At 32.4% G+C, this 11,776-nt stretch overlaps 1 protein-coding gene across 4 annotated transcripts in view; it reads left to right on the top strand.

Moving 5' to 3' along the window:
- Positions 1-2,157: 2,157 nt before the first annotated feature.
- LOC115890872 (protein bowel-like) overlaps positions 2,158-11,776 on the top strand; it is an 82,829-nt gene continuing 73,210 nt past the window's right edge. For all 4 annotated transcript variants that reach the window (XM_030911247.1, XM_030911235.1, XM_030911240.1 and 1 more), the window contains exons 1-3: positions 2,158-2,385; positions 2,736-2,880; positions 7,299-7,452. In XM_030911247.1, coding sequence (XP_030767107.1) covers positions 2,263-2,385; positions 2,736-2,880; positions 7,299-7,452 — 422 coding nt within the window. In that variant the 5' untranslated portion in view covers positions 2,158-2,262. The remainder of the gene's footprint in view (positions 2,386-2,735; positions 2,881-7,298; positions 7,453-11,776) is intronic.

Here is an 11,776-nt window from a genome sequence, read left to right as displayed (position 1 = left end):
TATTTTTAAATAGGATCTAATATAAATAATTTTGACATCTAATTTGTTGTTTATATTTTGCTACTACTTAAAAAATGTTTATATTAAATGATTTTAAATTTTGTTGTTAATAGGTATAACAAATTATTACTGTTATTATTATTTATTAAACCAGTCTTTGCTTAAAAACATTAAAAATCATTTTCCTACATCCAAAATAACAAGTATTATTGCAGTGTAACAACAGAATATTAATAAAAAGAATGCAAAATATATAGACATACTATCCCTAACTAACTAAAGCCAAACAATAATATTCTTTGCTAATATCAACTAATACCAATATATGGCAACAGCGCCCTTTATAATATATTTTCTGTGTAAATACTAGCACCTCAATAAAAAAAATAATGTGTCCTTATCTTTATCTGACTCCACAAAAAATCAAAGATGCCGCCTTCTTTCATAGCACTGCCACCGACCGCTGTCGGGTTTCTCGGAAAGAAACCTACGTCTCCGGGCGACAACTAAAATCCAGTTAATATTTTATTATAATCGATCCTGACCAATAAATGAATTTCATAAACGAATGAATTTTATAAATGAATGAATTTTATAAATGAATGTTTTTTGCTGCCAAATTACTAGAATAAAATATTTCAAGGCAGATGACGCATCTATTCGATAATTTTTATTCGAATAGTTTTCAACGAATGTTTTCTTACTAGCTATCGAATTATTCGAATGAATTGCAACTATCGAATGTTTCGATAGTATTCATTCGATAGTTCCCACTACTAGTTCAAACTGTTCATTCATAGAGCCAACATAGAGCAGACCCATGGTACAAAATACAAGGTATGGTATTGCGCAGGTTGGTCACTACATCACAGGTGATAAACGGCACCATTGGTCGGCAAGCTCCGCGCGCCAATTTCAAATTGTCAAACAGATGACACAATAAATGCGAAAATAATTTTTCAAATGTCAAGCTCGATAATTTGACATAACTTTTGGGGTTATGTCCTAATTCTTCCCTATTTTAGGTCTTTTTTTATTAGTGGCAATTGAACAATATGGATATTTTCTTGTATGGCGTATGACGTCACAGGTAGTATGCGCAAACTTAACGAAATTGGAGCCGCTATCGATCATACCTTGTTTCCTTTGTACCATGGAGCAGACCCATGGAGCAGACCTATATATCCTTGGAGCAGACGCATGAAAAATCATATATTCTAAATATATGATGAGTATATTTTTATTCTTAATCTAAGATTTCAGCCGTCATTTCAGATCTAACGCGTTCAGGGATGGTCAGCGGCTGAGTGGCTGAGAAAGCGACTTCCCTGAACGGCCTATTTTTTACACACAAACGGTCGGCCGCTCCGCAAAATCCTCAGCGATTAGTCAGCCACTTGAGCTTGAGCCACTGTGAATGTAGGTAATAATTTTTTATTCTTGATCTAAGGTAATAATTTACAAATTAATTCTTGAGAGATATAATTATTTGGTAATGGTGTGGATCCGATGGCTGACCTTGAAACGAGTTTTTGCTGCATATAGTCACTGACACTACGCATGCGCACATGTTCGATGTTGCCAGTTTGCAAGTTATTTTGGAATTATTTTCAGTAGAAAACAAATATGTGCTTTTCAGTGTTTTTTTGTCAATATATACCGTGTGATCGAAAAAACGGCGTCCAGTTGGCTGGAAAATGACGATTGAGGACATTTCCCAGGTAAAATGACAGCGATCTTCATTTCATAGTCATCGCTGACGCTTTTTTCCATCATAGTACTCGGTATATTATATTATTATTTTAATATTTCGCACAACACGTGAACGCTGAACACTAAAAAAAAACACTGAACACTAAAAAAAAATTTCAACTGCAAATAATTCGAAAATAAACTGCAACTTGGCAACATCGACGATGTGCGCTTGCGTAGTATTGTTGATCAAATACAGCAAATATAGGCTTCAAGGTCAGCCACCGGATCCACACCTTTACCTTTAATACCAATTATTTTTATAATTATTATAGAAATATTAATGGGAATATGCTTTTATTATCACTTTGTACCCTTCTTGTACCTATGATCCAGACCATAGAAAACAATTTTAGTTTTTTGACATATAGTTGAATCTACTAATCTATGGTCAGATTCGTCAGATTCAAACAGGCCATAACCTTTAATATTTCGTTTTAAGTTTCTGTTTCTTGTTTATTAATTAAAATTAAATTTTAAAAACAATATTAGCTCTGATATTAGTTAAAAATGGCAAAAATGCACTGTTTTAATTGTAGACGTACTACTGAACACTCCTTTAGTGTTTTCAATGAGTGGGGTGAGACGCATACAAGAATTAGAGATTATATTGAGGAGACTGTGGGAAAAGAGGTATAACATACCAAAAAAGTTTGGGATAGAGCAAATTTAGTAATAAAAGATGTAGATTTTGTATTTGGAATGTAAATCACAAAACTGTGTGTTAATTTGGCAATGTCTTAAGTCTTTCTATAAAAAATACTGTAATTGTTTTTATTTTTGATCAATTGATTTTTGTGAACATTATATTGTTTTTTTTTATTAAATGTATAATTCTCACATCAATATAGTGTAAAAACATGCATAATATCAACACAAGGAATTTTGGAATAGACAATTAAAACAAACAACTAAGTTTTTCTTCTAAAATTCTAGTAATGCTATACATATCAGAGAAATTGAACCTTGATATATTATTTTAGAAGTTAGACTTACTCTTTCAACAACAACCAGAAAGTCAAATATGCAATATGTGCCTGAGATTAATAGAAGGTTGTACAAAAGTGAAACGTCAACTTGCTGAAGCTATTTCATCTGGAAGGGAGCAGCAACCTCCTGGAGATTATGGTAATTTATGGTTATTCAATGTATTTTTTATATTTTTTTACTGCCTGACTGACTATTTTACCATTGAAACAAAACTGGTGTGAGTGGTTTCCTTGTGAACTTATTTGTAACTCGTCGCGGAGCGTGAGCGCCAAGCTTGTTGCAAAAAATGTTGTTTACAAAGATAGTATACTTGCCAAGGACACGAGTCATCAGAATCCGCATTTAAGGCGGACTCTCACGACTCGTGTACTTGTACAAACATTTGAAGACTACAGGGGAAAAACGATCTAAGTCACATTTTCTTACTTTTGAGATAAATGATTTTGAAACTTTAAAGACTAAAGGTAAAGAAATAATAAAATGTAGCGAATTGTAAGAAGTTTTTATCAATAGTTATATGTATAGACATTAACTGATTAACAGACAAAACAAAGAAAAATAATTTATAGCAAATTTGTTAGATAAAATAAAACTCGTATTCGCTTGGTTCAATGGAAAAGTGATCCAAGTCCATATGGAATAATTCTGTATGTAGTTACTCCGAGGATTACTCGTGCTGGAATAAAGAGAAAAATGTGTTTTATTCTCATTTTTATTATTAATATTGTTATTATATTTTCTTAATATTTTTTTATTTATTTCTTATTTTTATTATTTTTTTTATTAATATTATTAGCATTAGATTATTTTTTACTTAGGAATGGCGATTTGTTTCTGATAAAATGAAACTAAACTACTAGACAGTTCCCTTATGGTTCCACTAGAACCATTTCCAGAATTTAATTTCTTTGAATTTAAAACTAGTGACACAATAGGCATAATCAGACTTCTTTTCTTAGGCAGAAATAAAAGCAATATAGTTTAATTGATCTGCATCGTTTAAATGAGCATTGTTTGACGCACAAGGCAAATTTGTGTAGTAGTCTTGCAGAGATTCATCTACGAACTTTTTCAAAAATTGTAACTGCTCATACTTGAGTTTAGGCAAAGGAATTAGGTCAGCATAAAGTTGTTGTGGTGCTGAATATATAGCTATTTTTATTCGTTTTGTATGCGTTGATATGTTTACAAACATGAAATATGGACTTACATCGGTCTTCCATGAATTCACGTGGACTAGCTTGATTTTCATGCATCCGTTGCCCGACGATATGTTGATACAATATTAATTTCATTGGTTGAATTTATAGACTTCTGTTGGTTAGAAACGGTTAACCAATCGAAGCCTTTAAATACAACCAATGAAATTAATATCGTATCAACGTATCGTCGGACAACGGATGCATGAAAATCAAGCTTTAGATCGCTTTTCTAAAGTATTAATATTTTAATCGCTGATTTTAGTGGACTTGATAATTATTTCAGTGTTACATTATTCCTATTTTGGAACGCACACTTGATGGGCATAAGATGGCAGTGTTATCTCAATTTCCATTTTTTTGGACTTAGTCCGTTTTTCCCGTGTAGTCTTCATTTGTTATTGGCATATACGTTTGGCACTGTTAGCAATAGGAGATTCTCAATGCGATAAAAAAAGATGACACGGCTGCAGTATACCCTGCAGTGTAACAAAGACAGATAACTCTGTTTTCTTTTCCACTGATTACAAGAAGTGACACGATGAGTGAGAAGATCGCTTCTGGGAGAGGGGGCGAGACCACAACCATCTGCATAGATAAATGAAACAAGTTTAGATTGGAAAGTGCCCATAAGGACAATGTAAACACTATTTGGCGCTATTCTTGCAACGGTCGCGACCCAAAACTTTTGAAAATTTCGGAGCGGTTCGGCTTTATCCGGAATTATATCGCCAAATATTGTTTATTCAAATTTATTATTATTTTCGTTTAATTTTATACATAAAATACAGTGTGTTGCATACAAGAAACTTTATTTTATATAAGGACGCATGTATGAAATACCTATGAAACATTGGAAACCGACGTTATGCCACGATCCACGATGGTTTTTGCAGTTCACAGCACAGCTTTTTAAGTTTTCAATGCCACTTTTTCACAATTATTACCGGTTGGAGGAAATAAAACTTGAATTAAACTCACAAAATAGCAATAATTACTTTGAAAATGGAAACTATAAACACTTTTCGGAAATTGTTTAATGAGAGCGGTTTAGATTTTGAAAGATTATTATGATTTTTGAAGATTCTGACTTTGACAAGAGAAAATTATTTCTGTTTTTGTTTGCCGTTGTTCTTAGCGACCGCTATAGCAGCGCCAGATCGCGTATAACGGTCGCGACCCAAAATAATTTCGCGACCCAAAATTTTTACGGGCTTTCCAATCTAAACTTGTTGCATTTATCTATGACCATCTGCTTCGCGTCGGCGCGGCGGTGGAACTTCGACAAAAGAAAAAATTCCGGAAAAAAACTTAGTAATGAATGGCAGAACAGGGTTGTCAGATTTGTTAGATAGTAAATTTATTTCTTCCCTATTTGGTGATCTTTTATTTATAAATCAAAAACTTTATTAAATAAAATAATTAGATAATTTTTCACGACTTTCTTTTATTAACAAATATCGATATTTAAAATGATCAATCAAAATTAAAAGTATAACAAACTACAAACAAAATAACAAAATAAAATATAATATTTAAGTACAAAATTAGCATTTCAATGTGTTCCCGAGTGTGTTCCTAAAATTGAACACGCAAATAAAATACAAACAAAACAAATATAACAAGAATTAGAAATAGCTAGGTATAATATGATTTATAATATCAAAAAATCTTATCAACTTAAATAATATTAATATTGTTACGGATTCCGTGGGTCCACTATTTAAACTCACGATAAAATACTTAACGAATTTATTTGTTTCACTCTGTACACACAACTTATACTATTTACAACACAACTTATGCAACTACTATTACTCTAACGGTATTTCGCGGTATTTTCAAACTTCAGACTATCTTCAGACTTCCGACTTCCAACTGTCAAAGCGCGGGCCTTATATACCCCCTGGCGGTTGTTTCTAGGTTTTTCTAAAGAATTCTATAATTTTCTTTTACTTTCTGGCGAATGCGCCAGGTTCCTCAATGCACGTTGCGATTATTTAGCAGTATGCAGTTATGCAACCAGTAATACACCTTGACAATGTATTAATAAAAACATTTAAAACTAATAAGTAGGGGTATCAGTCACTTTTTACCTTTGTACAAAGTTGGTTAACTCATATCTGTTAACATAGCTGTTAACTCTCAACTCTCTTTTTATTAATATACTTTTTAGACAGGAGAAGCACACAATATTTGTCCGTATTTAGTTTGTTTCTTAACTTAGATTTTGTTCTTTGTTTATTTTTTTGGTGGAGAAATGCGGGTTCAACTTTAGTAAATGAATGAGACAAAATATTTTCTAAATATATCATCTTCGGAAATGCTGGCAATACAGCACATAATCAGGGATAATAAGAATTTTTGAGAATGTCCCCGTAATTCTGCGACCAGACAGAACGATGACCTATAATTTCTAAACAAAATTTTATAAACAATAATATTTACGAATGTCAGAATATACGGTTTACGACGCGATAGTCGCTTAATTTTTAGTCCAAATGTGTCAGATTTTTAAAAGTGCTTCTATTGTAAAGACTAAAGACGCAGTTGAACATATCGCTAGACTTTTGTTTAAATCGGTAGAACGGTAGCTTACAGACGAAAGCGGTAGACCTGGCAACTCTGTGATGGACTGACGCGCTGGCGCGACGCGACGCGGAGGCGCGGAGAAAGAAATAATATTAATGGCGATAAAGAGCAGGTGGATGGGAGGAGGCGCGGAGGGCGGTCCTATTTCCAAAATTTGTTGTCTTATTAGAGTTTGTCTAACTCGACAGTCGTTGTGGAAGTGGAAACGGGGAAGTTATTGTTCATCTCTGTTTAAGCTTAGACTGTTTGTAGGCGTTTCATTCCAATGCATGTAATTCCTATGCCTAGATATCAAGATCAAGTTACCAATCCTGTATACTTGCCATGTCGTGTGAGCGGTTTACTTGTGCAATTATTTGTCACTCGGTCTTTTTCACTTATTTTTTACTACCCGAAACAGCGTTTTATCACACATACCTCGTACCTGAGTGTTTTATAGTTACAATAACTGCACTAGCAAAAAACTAGAATACTTAAATATTATGAAAAAAAAGCCACGATTTCAATATTATTTTAATGCGATCAACATGAACTGTAACCGGAACGGCGTGAAATACGAGTATATAGCGAAAATTTCTGATTTCTGCCGTGTAGAGCGCCGCAGTCGAAATTTTTTGAAATTAACTGAAACGCACCAAGCTTATACGTAGTTCTCTTTCGCTGATCTCAACTGTCAATAATCTAATTGAATTTTATCGGCAGATTGAAAATAGCTGGGGGAGTGGCGCTACTAGTTTTTTATACTCGGATATTCTTTCATTTCAGCTTCTAGCATGTGTAATGTCGATGAAGAAATTGTGAGTTTCTTGAGGGAGGGGAAGAAAGGAAAGAGGAAAGGGAGAGCCCAGTCAGCTCGTGGAGAACAGGAGTCAAGGGCGGCATTAAGGAGCGTACTTAGTGAAAACGATAAACATAGTAGGTATGTAATACAGGGTGTTTCAAAAAACGTGCCATCTCTCGTGGGGGATTCCTCGCGTAAAAATAAGATTTATTTTTTATATCAACATAGGTCCGATTCTGCTTTGTTTCGTAGCCACAGGGGGTTAAAGTTTTAATTTTTTTTTCGATTTATTATAATTTTCTTCCAAGTGCTTTTGGCGATTTGAATGAAATTTTGATGGTAAAAGTTATTTACTATACGACTTATTTTAATGCTAAAAATGTGTCCACATATTACAACACGGACGTGCATATAGGTTATCAGCAGAGCTGCAAGTTCATAGAGAACTTAAGTCTTTTCTTGACTTAAATCATTTTAATGACTTAAATCATTTGATTTTAAGTCATATTTCGAAAGCTGACTTAAGTTAATTTCGAAAGCTGACTATGTCCTTGATGCGCGTTTATTTTTTTATTGTTTATTATAGTTGTTTATAAACTTGCGTGCATAGAAATCGGCCCACTATGAAATTTTGACTTTAACTGTGTTTAGAATATATTTATCAGACCAAGAAAAAAATATGAGCTGTTTTAAAGAGAATTTAACATGCTTTGATATGAGTATAAATTTATCCAAAGTACTTATCGTTTATATGCGTAACAACGGGTAAACAAATGAAAGGCATTTGTGTTGTGGTGACAATAAGAAAAAAAACTTATCAAATATTGCAATTACTACTTTACTGTTACTTTGTAATCGAAATTTGCACATTGTTCTTTCATTGTTTGATTTGTTGTGTTTCAATGTTTGATTAGTGTTTCAATTTAATGCATACATTACGGAAAAAAAACTGCCAAAGTACTCGCTTTAATCGAAAATGGACTTAAACAGAGAGCTGTAACTCGCAACTGCGAGTTACAGACTGCGAGTAATGACACGCGGAGCGGTTCGAAGAGTGTGTGAACGATATGAAGAGACTCGATACTTTAGAAGGCGACCTGGAACTGAAGAAAGATATATAGAAATATATATAGAAAGAGATATACAACGGATCGTGATGACCGCTTTATTGTGTCAACAATATTAAGAAATCGGCATCTTATTGCTATTCAGGTGCAACGACAGCTCCGTGAAACACAAGGAGTGACTGTTAGTCAGTGGACAGTAAGACCACAAATTACCTATAACAGATGCGAAAGAAAGCGACTGCATCGGAAACCGCTCGGCAAATCCGACACGCCTATTGAGTGGTGTAAATACACCAGTCGTTTAGTCCGAAAACCTATGCTGTGTCGTATTCGCTTGCTGGAATGACATAGTGCGTGGTTATATGTTTCTTTTTAAAAACGCGTGTAGGATTTTTGTTGAACTTTTGAACTGTTATTTCTAAGTTTTGGTAATTTGTATATCTTATTTAAAATGGGATGCAAATGTGTTTATTTATAAGGGAAAAAATAGCTATTTATGTAACTAGTACCTAAAATGATGTTTTTTAGGACGAATCATTACTGTTTGCGGACGAGGCGTTAGCCGAGTCCGAAATAGTAGATGAGTCCTAAAAAACATAATTTAGGTACGTGTTACATACACTATTTTTTGTCATACGCTTTTTACAGTTTTTTAGAACGCATATTTGCAAATTTTCCATATTTGAAATTATAATGTTTGAAAAAGTTGGCTTATAAATTCATATCTTAGTAACGAGTTTGTTTATTTCATCGCATTTTGACATGTCATTCGAAATTTGTCACAAAATCACACAAATTCATCAACAATTTTAAAATGTTCCAAAATCCCGAACATATTGCTAATAAGGCCAAAGAAATCGTGTTGGATTTACTTCCTGTGAAGTCTCGTGCCATTTACCAGAAAGAATATGATGTTTTTAATGAATGGAAAGACAAAAATGGCGTATCTGTTGTAAATGAAGATGTATTGCTAAATTATTTCCACGAAAAAGTAAGTACCTAGGTACCTATTTAAAAGAGGCTTTTAAATTAAAATATTCTTAAATTACAGTCACAAACATTCAAACCATCGTCAATTTGGTCGAAATATTCCATGCTGAGAGCAGTGTTAAGTGTTAAAGAAGATATTTATATTGACAAATTTCCAAAACTTATTGCTTTTTGAAGAGGAATTCGGTTGGTTACGAGCCTAAAAAGTCTAAGGTTTTGTCCATAAAAGAGATCGGTGATTTTTTGGCCACGGCTAGTGATGAAACTTATTTACTTACTAAGGTAAGTTTGCGATAATGATTTTTAAAATATATAGATGGTTTCTTATTCCATTGTATTTGATTTTTAGGTAGCTCTTGTCATTGGCCTTTGTGGAGCATGTAGAAGAGAAGAATTGTACTCTCTACGAGTGCAAGACATCATAGAAAAAAGACAACAGCTGCCTTTTAGTTACCCTTGCGGATACAAAAATAATATCAAAAGAGTGTTTCCGGTGGTGAACGAAGGGAACGTTGTCAATCCAGTTGAGTTGTATAGAAAATATGCTTGTCTTAGGCCAAAAATGTACCACATGATTATGTCTTGTTTGTGACTGTAATTTAAGAATATTTTAATTTAAAAGCCTCTTTTAAATAGGTACCTAGGTACTTACTTTAAACAAATAACTTAGCTTTTGATATTGTTAGTATTTAATAATTTAATTATAAATATATGTATAATTTTATGTGATTTTGTGACAAATTTCGAATGACAAAATAAAACAACCAAATAACGAATTTAGACATTTTAGTCCATAAAGGTTGCCATGACGACCTTTACGGCCTAGGACGAAAAAGAAACATTTTACGGACTGAAATGAGTCCGTAAAATAGCTGTTTTTGGGAGCGTATGACAAAAAAGATATTTATAGTATAAAAAATTAATTTATTTAACAAAATTTAATTAAAAATGTGACAAAATAGTTACCTTTCTATTGGTTCTATCGGACTTTTTCGACTATATAAATCTTTATTTGTAAACTTTAATACATCAAATATTTTCAATCGAATAAATCATTTAATGATGTAAACAAGAGGAAATTTCTCACATGGGTGGTCAAATTTTATAGTTTTCATTATATCAAACAGCCTCTGAGAAATGTTTTCAACTCAAAATGCCTTTAATTATATTTTACTACATCATTAAAAAGGGTCTTCAAATACATCAATGTGATATTTGTCTAAAATTTGCAAAAAAATCCGAATCTCTGGATAACTCGAAATTATTTACCCATTTAAAAGCCTTTGATCATGAAAGTGGAAAAATTTGTTCATTTTATTTACAGGCTGGAAAAATTATTTAAATTAAATTTTGATGAGTTTTGCACTGAAGAAAACGTTCAGAGGCTGTTTGATATAATGAAAACTATAGAATTTGACCACCCATGTGAGAAATTTCCTCTTATTTACATCATTAAATTATTTATTAGATTGAAAATATTTTATTCATTAAAGTTTACAAAAAATAAAGATTTATATAGTTGAAAAAAGTCCGATAGAACCAATAGAAATGTAACTATTTTGTCACATCTTTAATTAAATTTTGTTAAATAAATTAATTTTTTATACTATAAATATCTTTTTTTTCCTAATCACCTACGAGCTGATATAATATGACGAACAATCTATTAAATTACTGCGAGATTATACAGAAAAGTCCACAGACTTCGAGACATAGGAAAATCAAGTCCATTTAGCGTGTGTCCAAATTTTGACAAGTTTTCAAAAATTACAGTTTTGTTTAGACTGACGTTTAATTTCACCTGACTTCTCGGTGAATGATTTTTTTATGGGGGTACATAAAATCTAAAATTTACGGCCATGAAGAAATTCAAAACTGGGAGCAGTTAAGGCAGAAAATATTTAATGCCTTTGACACTGTCACCCCTGATATGTTATCCAATGTGAGGAGGGGATTTTATGATCGTTTGGGTTATTGTTTAATGCAAGAGGGAGGCACTTTTGAACAATTTTTGTAATTTTTTAAATTTCATTATCCTGTTTTTTTTACCGTTTACCCATTACCTACCTTGACGAACATGGGAAAACGAAGGTTCTTTTCAGGACCACAAATATTTTGATTGAGAAAATTGGTAACTTTTTTTTGGATTAAAAAACAAAAGTTGTTAATATAATGCCAATTTAAAAGTGTTTTAGTAATTTTTGATACACACTATGATATAAAATTTATTATTATAATGTACATTATTAATACTATTGTTCATTCGAAATTGCATTAAGGCCCAATTGCAACAATGATTTAAATTTTTCTTAAAGATAAGTAGAGCTTAGAATGAGCTGTATTTATATTTACTTTAATATTCACCTTAAATGAAGGAATTTGACATTTTTTAATGATACTAACAA

The sequence above is a fragment of the Sitophilus oryzae genome, unplaced genomic scaffold, assembly GCF_002938485.1.
Source record: "Sitophilus oryzae breed Bouriz unplaced genomic scaffold, Soryzae_2.0 scaffold_1178_pilon_pilon, whole genome shotgun sequence".
NCBI lineage: Eukaryota > Metazoa > Arthropoda > Insecta > Coleoptera > Curculionidae > Sitophilus > Sitophilus oryzae.
The sequence above is the reverse complement of the archived record's forward strand: the minus strand, read 5'-3'. Positions and strand labels throughout refer to the sequence as shown.